This window comes from Salmo salar, chromosome 17 (genome assembly GCF_965601325.2).
Source record: "Salmo salar chromosome 17, fSalSal1, whole genome shotgun sequence".
NCBI classification, from domain to species: Eukaryota; Metazoa; Chordata; class Actinopteri; order Salmoniformes; family Salmonidae; genus Salmo; species Salmo salar.
In genome coordinates this window covers 25,696,214-25,710,580 of record NC_138307.1, presented here as the reverse complement: position 1 = coordinate 25,710,580, position 14,367 = coordinate 25,696,214, and the positions used below count along the sequence as shown (strand labels likewise).

The 14,367-nt window shown below is 46.8% G+C and overlaps 1 protein-coding gene across 10 annotated transcripts in view; it reads left to right on the top strand.

Annotated features, from left to right (window-relative positions):
• The window catches only part of LOC106574832 (R3H domain-containing protein 1), a 51,206-nt gene that overhangs the window by 27,437 nt on the left and 9,402 nt on the right, over positions 1-14,367 (top strand). For 7 of the 10 annotated variants that reach the window (XM_082963691.1, XM_082963688.1, XM_082963689.1 and 4 more), the window contains 9 exons: positions 202-255; positions 352-569; positions 1,974-2,321; positions 3,622-3,761; positions 4,095-4,202; positions 6,114-6,377; positions 6,621-6,735; positions 11,273-11,406; positions 11,707-11,864. In XM_082963691.1, the coding sequence (XP_082819817.1) occupies positions 202-255; positions 352-569; positions 1,974-2,321; positions 3,622-3,761; positions 4,095-4,202; positions 6,114-6,377; positions 6,621-6,735; positions 11,273-11,406; positions 11,707-11,864 (1,539 nt within the window). The remainder of the gene's footprint in view (positions 1-201; positions 256-351; positions 570-1,973; positions 2,322-3,621; positions 3,762-4,094; positions 4,203-6,113; positions 6,378-6,620; positions 6,736-11,272; positions 11,407-11,706; positions 11,865-14,367) is intronic. The other 3 variants (XM_082963692.1, XM_082963690.1, XM_082963694.1) reach the window with 3 other exon arrangements.

Genomic DNA, 14,367 nt, shown 5'->3' with positions numbered 1-14,367 from the left:
GGTTGGTCCAACGTGGACCGGTTTGACTGGTTGGTCCAACGTGGACCGGTTTGACTGGTTGGTCCAACGTGGACCGGTTTGGCTGGTTGGTCCAACGTGGACCGGTTTGGCTGGTTGGTCCAACGTGGACCGGTTTGGCTGGTTGGTCCAACGTGGATTTGATATCCTTTGATAATGTTGCATGGTCGTCTCCCCATGCAGGAGCCCTGATGAAGAGGCTTGTATCAGCACACAACAGAGACGGCAACTCTTCAGGTACTTCCTTTCTGTCACAGATCTCTCTCTCTCACACACACACACACACACACACACACACACACACATATATCCATCCATCCCTTGTTTTCTCAGACTAGGGGACGGGCGATCAGCCAGCAGTAGACAGAGCAGCTCTGAGAATGACCCCAAGAACTGTGATGCCCGGCCGTGGAGCAGCACTGATTCAGACAGCTCCAACCGTAACCTGAGGCCGACCATGACCAAGGCCAGCAGCTTCAGCAGCATCTCTGTCCTCATCAGAGGAGACAGCTCAGCCAGCAGCAAGAGCACCGGACGCCTCTCCAAAACAGGCAAGTATTAGGGGGAGGGGGGGCACTGGCTCATGCACACGTAGTCAAATGCACGTGCGACGTATCGTGTCCAGTCTGCTTTGTTCCACAGCACAGTGAAGCACCTGTTTTAATGACAGAATGAACCCTAAGAATGAAGAAAAAAAATGTGTTCTGTGTCCATGACTACTTGGTGGTAACCGATTTACCCCAAGTGTGGTCAGTCACCCCTAGACAATGTGATACACTAGTTTCTGACTGACATGAGTTGGAATTGGTCCTTCACTGTGTGAGTGTGTGTGTGTGTGCACCATCCCTGTTTAATACAGGCATACTGGGGGAATGGAGAGCCAGTTTTCTTTGTTTATGCTGTTTTGGTTCCTCCTCCGTTCCTTGTCTTTTCGATCATATTTTTTGTTGTTGCTGCCTCTGTTCTAGAGGCTTTTCTTTTAGGTTTCATGTGATTCCATTTTCACAGTGCACTGACTGCCAGACAGACAGCTTTTTCCTTGAGTTTTTTTCTTTAACGTTGTTTACGAAGATGGGGCTCACTTTGTGCAGCACAACATCTGCTGTGCTGCTACTGGGAGGCCGTTTTGTGTTCCTGTTAGCTCTGTCCTGTGGCTCATCTCTTCTGCATGCAGTGCATGTCATCTTTTTGGTTCTTTGGCATCGTTTAGCATCTTTGGTTTTAGCTTTTTTTCTCTTTTTGTTTTAGTATCCCCCATTTCTTTAAGTGCTGGTTGTTTAGTTTGTGTAGAAAACATGAAGAATGATGGCCATCACAATTCTGAATTCATTGGCTTTTACTGTTGGCAAGACGGAGACGTCTTTCTCACCTCTCCAGTAATACGTCCAGAGAGACCAAACTTGAGCCCAGTTTTCCTCTTTTGTCTGTCCAGATTTCAAAGCGCCTGATGGCTTTGCTTTTGACATCAAATATTGGAGGTTTGCGTACATGCCAGAAGACCAACTTTGACGTTGTAAACCAGGGAAATGTTTCTGTGGCTGCATTACTGACAAACTAATAACATGTTTGTGGTTATACTCTTTAAGATATGGACCACTTAAAATTACAGTTGATATGGGCTCATGCAAGATGCCCACAGAGGGACAAATATCACCTATAGCCAATGAATTCACTCACCGTGTGTCCCACTTTTGAATGGACCAATGGCTATCCTGCTTCTACTCCTGTTACCGCAGAAGTGACCAATAGCTGTCCTCCTTGTACCCCTGCCCGGAGGCTGGCTGTGCATGTGCTACAAGCCGCTGCCTCTATTTTTACTTTTATTGACCTTTTATTTAACTAGGAAAGTCAGTTAAGAACAAATTCTTATTTACAATGATGGTTACACTATGGGACGTCTTTCGTGATCCTCTCTGTAGGACGTTTAGTGATCTTTTCATCCCTCCCTCCTCTAGGTTCTGAGTCTTCTAATAGTGTAGGGTCTTCTACGAGTTCCATCTCTCGCCCCCAAGTACTCCACCTGCCTCTCCCTGTCCCAGCTGCTCTAACCCAGGCAGCCGGCCCTGTCAGGGGCCCCAGCACGCTGCAACCAACACCTTCCTCCTCCTCTGCCTCCTCCGCTGCCACGGCCCCCAGCTGTAGTAGGACTTCTGTGCACTGTGATCGGGGCAGCAGGAATGGCCCGGCGCCTGCATCCGGCCCAGCGCCAACCCAGGCCACTGCTAATGCTACTAGTTACTATTTTCTTCCCCCGGAAGCCACAGGGATACCGCCTGGCAGTATACTGGTCAACCCACACACAGGTTGGTATCTTCTGATCAGGGTTGGTCCTCATCCCTCAGTTCATATCGGCTGGATTGGCCTGTCTCTGTGTGCTGTCTTTATATAGGCTGGATTGGCCTGTCTCTGTGTGCTGTCTTTATATAGGCTGGATTGGCCTGTCTCTGTGTGCTGTCTTTATATAGGCTGGATTGGCCTGTCTCTGTGTGCTGTCTTTATATAGGCTGGATTGGCCTGTCTCTGTGTGCTGTCTTTATATAGGCTGGATTGGCCTGTCTCTGTGTGCTGTCTTTATTTTGGTTTTGATCATAGTTCTTGTAAAACAAACTTCTTATTCAGTCTATTAGTCTGTCTGCTCTTCTCTTAGACTGTTGCTGAAATTTCTCAAACTACATATTTTGTTTTGGGTCAAATATATATCAAAGCCTTTCCAGATTGAATGAATGGACTAAGGGAGTTGGTAAACTGTATATATTCATGGTTTAGTCATTATTCAGGATACATGTTACTATAGCATAACTCCTACTGACTAAATTATACTCAAATGTCCTGTAGCCTCTACTGCAGGGCTGTCCAACCCTCTTCCTGGAAATCTACTGTCCTGTAGGTTTTCAGTCCAACCCTCTTCCTGGAGATCTACTGTCCTGTAGGGCGGTAGATCTCCAGGAAGAGGGTTGGACTGAAAACCCACAGGCGGTAGATCTCTAGGAAGAGGGTTGGACTGAAAACCCACAGGACAGTAGATCTCCAGGAAGAGGGTTGGACTGAAAACCCACAGGCGGTAGATCTCTAGGAAGAGGGTTGGACTGAAAACCCACAGGCGGTAGATCTCCAGGAAGAGGGTTGGACTGAAAACCCACAGGGCGGTAGATCTCCAGGAAGAGGGTTGGACTGAAAACCCACAGGGCGGTAGATCTCCAGGAAGAGGGTTGGACTGAAAACCCACAGGGCGGTAGATCTCCAGGAAGAGGGTTGGACTGAAAACCCACAGGGCGGTAGATCTCCAGGAAGAGGGTTGGACTGAAAACCCACAGGGCGGTAGATCTCCAGGAAGAGGGTTGGACTGAAAACCCACAGGGCGGTAGATCTCCAGGAAGAGGGTTGGACTGAAAACCCACAGGGCGGTAGATCTCCAGGAAGAGGGTTGGACTGAAAACCCACAGGCGGTAGATCTCTAGGAAGAGGGTTGGACTGAAAACCCACAGGGCGGTAGATCTCCAGGAAGAGGGTTGGACTGAAAACCCACAGGGCGGTAGATCTCCAGGAAGAGGGTTGGGCAGCCCTGGTCTACAGTGTATCTAAGTTTGTGTTCCCCACCTGCAGGCCAACCCTTTGTGAACCCTGATGGCAGTGCTGTGGTCTACAACCCCTCGATGACCTCACAGCAAGGTGGGAGGAGCCAGCAGCCCTTGGCCCCTCCCCTACCAGCCCCGCACCAGCCAGCCAATCACGTCCTCTCCCAGGTCAGTCAATGAGTCTACAGCCCATGTATCCCTTCTTTCTCCAGAAAGCCCATTCACTCCCTGCTTGCAGTCATTTCTTTACTCTACCTGTTCTCAGTTAATATAGTAGATTAGAATCCATCATTCTTTAATTCATGCCTCCTAATTTCCCAGAGAACATTCATCATCTACGAGCTAGGGCTGAGTGAATTATCTAGATATCAATCAGGTTCAATTAATTGTGATATTAATCAGCCAGCTCTAGTTCCTCCTATTCAATCACCTCTGACTTCTTAACTTATGGAGGTCTCTCTCCTCTCTTTCCCTCTGTTCTGTCCTTTTCTCCTCCTTCAGCCGGTTCGGCATCTCCAGCCCTCTGCTCCACAGCCGATCCAGTACTCAACCATCTCTTACCCTCCTCCTCAGTTCCTGCCACTCTCCCCTAACCAACACTACACTTTGGTACCTATCAATCCTCTCTCCTCTCCTCCCCTCTATCTCCCACCTGTCTGTTTCTGTCCAGTTGCCTCTTCAGCGCCTTAATTAGGTGGTCTTTTATAAGACATGGTTGTTACGTGTGTTAATTCCAGAAGTTTATATTTTTATACAGTCTTTGATGTAATGTATGATGGAAACCCATCTTTATCTGGGAAGACTTTGTGATTGAAGAAGTGTTCAGCAGGATCCTGGATCATGTTCATTAGGCAGAAGACATTTGAAAGCAGCAGTTTGCCCAATGGGAACCCAGGATCTTGTTTTCTGTTGCAAAATGTCTTGCAACTGAGTGCTTGTTGAACATGACCCTGTTAGCCCTATGACCCAGTTGGGTAGAACATGACCCAGTTAGGTAGAACATGACCCTGTGACCCAGTTGGGTAGAACATGGCCCTGTGACCCAGTTGGGTAGAACATGGCCCTGTGACCCAGTTGGGTAGAACATGGCCCTGTGACCCAGTTGGGTAGAACATGGCCCTGTGACCCAGTTGGGTAGAACATGGCCCTGTGACCCAGTTGGGTAGAACATGGCCCTGTGACCCAGTTGGGTAGAACATGGCCCTGTGACCCAGTTGGGTAGAACATGGCCCTGTGACCCAGTTGGGTAGAACATGGCCCTGTGACCCAGTTGGGTAGAACATGGCCCTGTGACCCAGTTGGGTAGAACATGGCCCTGTGACCCAGTTGGGTAGAACATGGCCCTGTGACCCAGTTGGGTAGAACATGGCCCCTGTGACCCAGTTTGGTTGAACGTGACCCAGTTGGGTTGAACGTGGCCCTGTGACCCAGTTGGGTTGAACGTGACCCAGTTGGGTTGAACGTGGCCCTGTGACCCAGTTGGGTTTAACGTGGCCCAGTTAGCTCCCGAGTGGCACAGCGGTCTAAGGCACAGCATTACAGTGCTAGAGGTGTCACTGCAGACCCTGGTTCGATCCCGGGCTGTATCACAACCGACCGTGATCGGAAGTCCCATAGGGCGGCACACAATTGGCCCAGCGTCGTCCAGGTTAGGGGAGGGTTTGGCCGGGGGTAGGCCGTAATTGTAAAATAAGAATTTGTTCTTAACAGACTTGCTTAGTAAAATAAATGTTAGATAAAACCACCCTGTTAGGTAGACTAGATCTGGCTGCGTTCTGTTAGGTAGACTAGATCTGGCTGCGTTCTGTTAGGTAGACTAGATCTGGCTGCGTTCTGTTAGGTAGACTAGATCTGGCTGCGTTCTGTTAGGTAGACTAGATCTGGCTGCGTTCTGTTAGGTAGACTAGATCTGGCTGCGTTCTGTTAGGTAGACTAGATCTGGCTGCGTTCTGTTAGGTAGACTAGATCTGGCTGCGTTCTGTTAGGTAGACTAGATCTGGCTGCGTTCTGTTAGGTAGACTAGATCTGGCTGCGTTCTGTTGTCCTCCTTTCCTGACCTGGTTTCACCCAACACATCCCTCTATGGCTGATTTAAAGCACTGAAACTAACAGTTTTTAATCATTAATTCAATACCAGATGTTGAATAATCCATGAGTAGATACGCTAAACTTCCAATTTACTGCCACTGAACAGCTTGTCATAGATGACCTAGACTGAGGTAGCCTACTCTGGTGCTATAAATATCCCAGTTTGGGTTCCCTGGGTGGTGTTCGGCATCAAACAGTAGAAAACTGACTGAAACAGGGAGAGACTACTAGAACTTGACTCCAATAAGACGCATTCATTTTCTGTTTGAAAATGTTTTGCTACGGTGTGCCCTAATAATTTTGGCTGTGGTCTTGATGCCCATTGCCTCTGGCCCTGTCTATTGATTGATTGGATTTGACCATTTTAAAGGACATGTCCAGACAGTACATATATTTGAAACATATGTTTTCAGCATTATTCTCTCCCCACAGCAAGAAGGGCTTGCTGCCCAGTTCAGCCACATGAGTGTGGTGCGCCAGGCGTCCAGCGACGGCACGAACGGCGGCCCCCACCCTGCCATGTACCCCTCGGGCCCTGTGGTGCTCCAGGGCCCCCTGCAGCACCAGCAGACTGGCTACATGGTGGCCCCTCCAGGGCCCCCTGTGGTGGGACAAACCCAGGCCTACCCCACCTCCGGCCCTGCACACCCTTTGAGCCAGCCGGTCATGCAGCAACAGGGCTACATGCCACAGCAGGTACAACGTTACAGTACAGTCACTCACATGGTCAGTCAACACACCATCTCATGGCATCGTCTACTTCAACTACCTACTTGTTGGTCTCAGTCTCCTTCAGTAATAGTCAATCACATTATCCACCACTTTATCCAAGGATGATCACAATCTAGATTGACCTCAGATCCTCTATGAGGAAAGTGTTCAGATTCCAAGGTGACCAGAGAAACTCTGTGTCTGCTTGTTGTCCTTCCTCTCCTGTAGATGCACACATGTTACTGTGCTCCAGCCCAGGACCCCCACTCCAACCAGCACTATCGCCCTGTCAGCCCCGTGCACTACACCAGCCCCCAGAACCAGCCTCTACCCCAGCAGCCAGGTAAACACACACACACACACACACACTGCTATCTCTCTGTGTTTGTCTTGATTAGCTGAGCTGTCTCCCAGTGAGCTGCTTGCTGAGTGTGTATTCTGTTTCTCTGCACCCTGGGGGTCACACGATTGTTATCTACAGCCTCCTGCCTCCTCAACACAGCTCTTTTACTGGTTGTTATCTACAGCCTCCTGCCTCCTCAACACAGCTCTGTTTTACTGGTTGTTAGCTACAGCCTCCTGCCTCCTCAACACAGCTGTTTTACTGGTTGTTATCTACAGCCTCCTGCCTCCTCAACACAGCTGTTTTACTGGTTGTTAGCTACAGCCTCCTGCCTCCTCAACACAGTACTGGTTGTTAGCTACAGCCTCCTGCCTCCTCAACACAGCTCTGTATTACTGGTTGTTAGCTACAGCCTCCTGCCTCCTCAACACAGCTCTGTATTACTGGTTGTTAGCTACAGCCTCCTGCCTCCTCAACACAGCTGTTTTACTGGTTGTTATCTACAGCCTCCTGCCTCCTCAACACAGCTCTTTTACTGGTTGTTAGCTACAGCCTCCTGCCTCCTCAACACAGCTCTGTTTTACTGGTTGTTAGCTACAGCCTCCTGCCTCCTCAACACAGCTCTGTTTACTGGTTGTTATCTACAGCCTCCTGCCTCCTCAACACAGCTCTGTTTTACTGGTTGTTAGCTACAGCCTCCTGCCTCCTCAACACAGCTCTGTTTTACTGATTGTTATCTACAGCCTCCTGCCTCCTCAACACAGCTGTTTTACTGGTTGTTATCTACAGCCTCCTGCCTCCTCAACACAGCTCTGTTTTACTGATTGTTATCTACAGCCTCCTGCCTCCTCAACACAGCTGTTTTACTGGTTGTTATCTACAGCCTCCTGCCTCCTCAACACAGCTCTGTTTTACTGGTTGTTAGCTACAGCCTCCTGCCTTCTCAACACAGCTCTGTATTACTGGTTGTTAGCTACAGCCTCCTGCCTCCTCAACACAGCTCTTTTACTGGTTGTTAGCTACAGCCTCCTGCCTCCTCAACACAGCTCTGTTTTACTGGTTGTTAGCTACAGCCTCCTGCCTCCTCAACACAGCTCTGTTTTACTGATTGTTATCTACAGCCTCCTGCCTCCTCAACACAGCTGTTTTACTGGTTGTTATCTACAGCCTCCTGCCTCCTCAACACAGCTCTGTTTTACTGGTTGTTATCTATAGCCTCCTGCCTCCTCAACACAGCTGTTTTACTGGTTGTTAGCTACAGCCTCCTGCCTCCTCAACACAGCTCTGTATTACTGGTTGTTAGCTACAGCCTCCTGCCTCCTCAACACAGCTCTGTATTACTGGTTGTTAGCTACAGCCTCCTGCCTCCTCAACACAGCTCTGTATTACTGGTTGTTAGCTACAGCCTCCTGCCTCCTCAACACAGCTGTTTTACTGGTTGTTAGCTACAGCCTCCTGCCTCCTCAACACAGCTCTGTTTTACTGATTGTTATCTACAGCCTCCTGCCTCCTCAACACAGCTCTTTTACTGGTTGTTAGCTACAGCCTCCTGCCTCCTCAACACAGCTCTGTTTTACTGGTTGTTAGCTACAGCCTCCTGCCTCCTCAACACAGCTGTTTTACTGGTTGTTAGCTACAGCCTCCTGCCTCCTCAACACAGCTCTGTTTTACTGGTTGTTAGCTACAGCCTCCTGCCTCCTCAACACAGCTCTGTATTACTGGTTGTTAGCTACAGCCTCCTGCCTCCTCAACACAGCTCTGTATTACTGGTTGTTAGCTACAGCCTCCTGCCTCCTCAACACAGCTCTGTTTTACTGGTTGTTAGCTACAGCCTCCTGCCTCCTCAACACAGCTCTGTATTACTGGTTGTTATCTACAGCCTCCTGCCTCCTCAACACAGCTCTGTTTTACTGGTTGTTAACTACAGCCTCCTGCCTCCTCAACACAGCTCTGTTTTACTGGTTGTTAGCTACAGCCTCCTGCCTCCTCAACACAGCTGTATTACTGGTTGTCTCCTGCTGAACGCAGCACTGTGGTCATTTACTGGCTTTAATGTGGAGGAATGCTACTCCATCGTGTGTTGGGGGAATTAGGAGGCATCTCTTGGGGCTGAGCAGAGGAACAAATTAGGCTATATACTGTTAGTCTACTAGTGCATAAACAGTGGAATATCCAGCCACAGTGAAAATAATGACTGTTTCCAAACCACTTGCATAAGGAATTTGCTTCTGCAATCAAACAGTTTTGCTGAAGGCTTCAGTATAAATGATGCTTGTGGGAATTGAACCTACAACCTCACCACACTCTTAACTCAGCCACACTGGAACACAGAGCTGTTGGTGATGAAGACCAGGAGTCTGGACTGGAACACAGAGCTGTTGGTGATGAAGACCAGGAGTCTGGACTGGAACACAGAGCTGTTGGTGATGAAGACCAGGAGTCTGGACTGGAACACAGAGGTGTTGGTGATGAAGACCAGGAGTCTGGACTGGAACACAGAGGTGTTGGTGATGAAGACCAGGAGTCTGGACTGGAACACAGAGGTGTTGGTGATGAAGACCAGGAGTCTGGACTGGAACACAGAGGTGTTGGTGATGAAGACCAGGAGTCTGGACTGGAACACAGAGGTGTTGGTGATGAAGACCAGGAGTCTGGACTGGAACACAGAGGTGTTGGTGATGAAGACCAGGAGTCTGGACTGGAACACAGAGGTGTTGGTGATGAAGACCAGGAGTCTGGACTGGAACACAGAGGTGTTGGTGATGGGGAAACCTGGAAAGCAGAGTGGCAGAATGCGGGGCCGGGACGCTGTCTGAGAGTTCTATGATTCTCACAGTGAACCGGTCTCTTTTTCAGCCCCTCACTTCTCTTCAGTCTCTCACTCCTCTCTTCTCCAGCGCTCTATTTTCAGCCCCTCAACTCTTCTTCTCCAGCGGTCATGATGATGACTACCTGTTCCTTCAGGGTCGTCATCTGTGTTATTACAATGTGTCTTTTTGGAAGCGTTCAGTCCTGCAGATTACAACATAAAGCCACACTGACAATGGGCATAAAGCACCTGTTAGCAGCTTCCTATTTCACCTGCTGTACCAAGGCAGTCTAATCCCATTCTCTGTGTGCTCAGGTGGAATGGTGTGTGTGGGATTTAATGGGAGAGTCATTTCATGCTTGGTTTGTGAGCAGAGGTCAGGAGAGAGACTGGAGGACGGTCAAAATAGTGTCCTGCTCTTTCACATATGAAACCATTCATCGACTATTGGTCTCGTCTTGTTCCACTTTTCCTCATTGGGGCTAAAGAATGTTCCAGTCACCTTTTTACAAAAGGACGACTAATGCGGTCCCTGGATTTCTCTGTGAGATGAGTCTGTAACCTTGACATTCAGCTGTCCACTATGGAACAAGCACTACTATTTCTACCACCGTTTTTACTTTGCCAGCGAGACCACCGTTTTTACTTTGCCGGCGAGACCACCGTTTTTACTTTGCCGGCGAGACCACCGTTTTTACTTTGCCAGCAAGACCACCGTTTTTACTTTGCCAGCGAGACCACCGTTTTTACTTTGCCAGCGAGACCACCGTTTTTACTTTGCCGGCGAGACCACCGTTTTTACTTTGCCGGCGAGACCACCGTTTTTACTTTGCCGGCGAGACCACCGTTTTTACTTTGCCGGCGAGACCACCGTTTTTACTTTGCCAGCGAGACCACCGTTTTTACTTGCCAGCGAGACCACCGTTTTTACTTGCCAGCGAGACCACCGTTTTTACTTGCCAGCGAGACCACCGTTTTTACTTGCCAGCGAGACCACCGTTTTTACTTGCCAGCGAGACCACCGTTTTTACTTTGCCGGCGAGACCACCGTTTTTTACTTTGCCAGCGAGACCACCGTTTTTCTATGTTGCGCATTTTGCGTTGTCTGTTTTTGTAATTTGCTCATGTGTTAGTCTTTTGTTTTCGCTATTTTTTTTTCCCACTATGCTCTTCCTTCCTTGGATTCAATATTGTATGATTTTCTCCATGTTTTAGATGTCTTCTACATTGTAATGGGTATTATAAACTGGGTGGTTCGAGCCCTGAATGCTGATTGGCTGACAGCCGTGGTATATCACACAGTTTACCACATGGATGACAAAACATGTATTTTTACTTCTCTAATTATGTTGCTAACCAGTTTATAGTAGCAATAAGGCACCTCGGTGGTTTGTGGTATATGCCAATATACCACAGCTAAGGTCTGTATCCGGGCACTCCACGTTGCGTCGTGCCTAAGAACAGCCCTTAGCCGTGGTGTATTGGCCACATACCACACCCCCTCAGGCCTTATTGATTAATTCTAATACAAGTAAAGAGAGAAGATCATCTCCCAAGACAACAGAGGCTTATTAAATATGTTTCTCATTTCACTTCGGCTCATTCATTCATAGTCGTTATGAATAGAATTAATGTCACCATTTTGTTTAAAAACAATGAATTCAAATGTTCTGTATCTCACTAGATATGTCAATAGAAGTGAATTGTAACGTCCTAATGTTACTGAAGGTTACCATGCTGTGATGCCAAATCAGCCCCAGGGCCCTCAGCATCAGAACCTGGTGAACAACCAGCAGCACAGCAATATGGGAAATCACATGACGGCCTTCATGGTCCAGTACCCTTCAATGCCGTCTTATCAGGTACGTTCTTTTTGGCTTATCATTATTAAACTGTTGTTTTTCAATTAAAGAATCAAATTGATTTGTCCTGTCCTTTTACTTTGACATGGTTTGATCTTCAATTGTGAACATCTTGCTCTTGTGAACATCTTTGCCTGACTGAAAATCTTCTAATTATATCAATCGAACCCTGACATGTTAAATAGTTTGAAGATTGAATTGAAAAGAGATTTGAAAGGGACCTGACATCAGATGTAAATGTAAAAAAGAGATACTCCTGCTTAATCCTATTTTTCCATATGGTCTGTGTGCATCATGCAGGTATCAATGTCCCAGGGCTCTCAGAACATGCCTCCACATCAGCAGGCATGTCAACAGCCAATGATGATCCAGAGCCATCCAAGCCAAGGTCCCATGGCCATGTCAGGCATGCAGGTCTACTACAGTGTCATGCCTCCAAATCAACACAGCACCATGAGGTAGGAGCTGAGCTGTTCTATTGTTGACACCAGGAACATGGACTGTGTATTAAATAGTCTAAGTGTTAGGTCTGTGATCTGGTACTGTTTCATATTCCAGAGTAGTTCAATGTTGATGAAAGCGCCGCAGATACCGGTGTACCAACCAACCTGCCAACACCATTTACAACAGTCCATTATAGTAGCTTGTAGCTAGACTCTATAGAGCCATAGTTCTCCTATAGTGTGGTTGATGAAGGGCGTTATTGCCGGTGTAGAAACCGGTCCTCATGGGAGCTGAGGTGTACTATTAACCTCTTGGGGCTAGGTGGGACGCTAGCGTGCCACCTGTGGTGCACTCCATCAACAGCAGGTGCATTTCAAGAGCGGCAAATTTGAATCCAAATAAATGTCAAAATTCAAATTTTTCAAAAATACAACTATGTTACACCATTTGAAAGATAAACATCTCCTTAATCTAACCACGTTTTACGATTTCAAAAAGGTTTTACGGCGAAAGCATAAATTTAGAGTATGTTAGGACAGTACATTTACAAGAGTTGTGTGTAATGTTTTGTCAAGTCAAAGACAGGGTCACCAAAACCATAAAACCAGCTAAAATGATACACTAACCTTTTACAATCTCCATCAGATGACACTCCTAGGACATTATGTTAGACAATGCATGCATTTTTAGTTCTATCAAGTTCATATTTATATACAAAAACAGCGTTTTACTATGGCATTGATGTTGAGGAAATCGTTTCCCTCCAATAACCGGCAGTCAAGTCAGCGTCACAAATTAAATAATTAAAATTAGAAAACATTGGTAAAATATTATATTGTCATTTAAAGAATTATAGATTTACATCTTTTGAACGCAATCAACTTGCCAGATTTAAAAATAACCTTACTGGGAAATCACACTTTGCAATAATCTGAGCACTGTGCCCAGAAAAATACGCGTTGCGATACAGACTAGACGTCATGTTGGGGAGATCTAAAATCGAAAATACTATGTAAATAATCCATTACCTTTGATTCTCTTCATCAGATGTCACTTCCAGGTATCACAGGTCCATAACGAATGTAGTTTTGTTCAAAAAAGCTCATCATTTATGTCCAAAAATCTCCGTCTCGTTAGCACATGATGTAAGCCAGCCGGACTTCTCGTCATGAACGAGGGGAAAAAATATATTTCCGTTCGTTCAAACATGTCAAACGTTGTATAGCATAAATCATTAGGGCCTTTTTTAACCAGAACATGAATAATATTCAAGGTGGACGAATGCATAGCCTTTTATAACGTATTGGAACGAGGGTACCCAACATGAAGTAGCGCGCCAGGTGTCTAATGGGACATCACCGTTCCATGGCTCTTGTTCGGTCAGATCTCCCTCCAGAAGACTCAAAACACTTTGTAAAGGCTGGTGACATCTAGTGGAAGCAATAGGAAGTGCCAAAATATTCCTAAACCCCTGTGTTTTTCAATGGGATAGGTTTAAAATCAATACAACACATCAGGTATCCACTTCCTGTCAGAAAATGTCTCAGGGTTTTGCCTGCCAAATGAGTTCTGTTATACTCACAGACACCATTCAAACAGTTTTGGAAACTTTAGAGTGTTTTCTATCCATATATAATAAGTATATGCATATTCTAGTTACTGGGTAGGATTAGTAACCAGATTAAATCGGGTACATTTTTTTTATCCAGACGTGCAAATGCTGCCCCCTAGACCCAACAGGTTAAGACTGGGCTGCACTGCACCTGTATCATCAGCCTTATAAGTCATCCTCCAGACTGACCTACTAACAGAAGCTCCACTGAGCTGAAAGTGACCTCCAGACTGACCTACTAACAGAAGCTCCACTGAGCTGAAAGTGACCTCCAGACTGACCTACTAACAGAAGCTCCACTGAGCTGAAAGTGACCTCCAGACTGACCTACTAACAGAAGCTCCACTGAGCTGAAAGTGACCTCCAGACTGACCTACTAACAGAAGCTCCACTGAGCTGAAAGTGACCTCCAGACTGACCTACTAACAGAAGCTCCACTGAGCTGAAAGTGACCTCCCTCCCTGTTGTACTGGTTCCTCTATACCGCCCCACAGCATCGGTACTGTCAGTGTTAATATTAAGTGTCCCAAATAAAACCCTATTCCCTATATAGTGCACTAGTTTTAACCAGAGCCCTATGGGTCCAGTACCAGGCAGCTGTAATGTAATCCTTCAGTCTGATGCCAGAGTGATTCAGGTCATAAAGAGGAAATGATTGACATGTTTGTTTTTCTCTTGGACTGTCACCATTAATCCGAGATCATTACCAGACCTTTAATACAAGACTATTTCTGAAACATTGTGTCAGGGCTCTTTAAACCTCTTCAGCGTCTCATCCCGTCAGCGGGATCAAAATCCAGCGAAAAATCATATCGCCAATTAGCATGAAAAAAAATCCTAATTAAAAAATATATATATAATTAATATATATATATTTTTTTTATAGATACACCTCTCCTGAATCG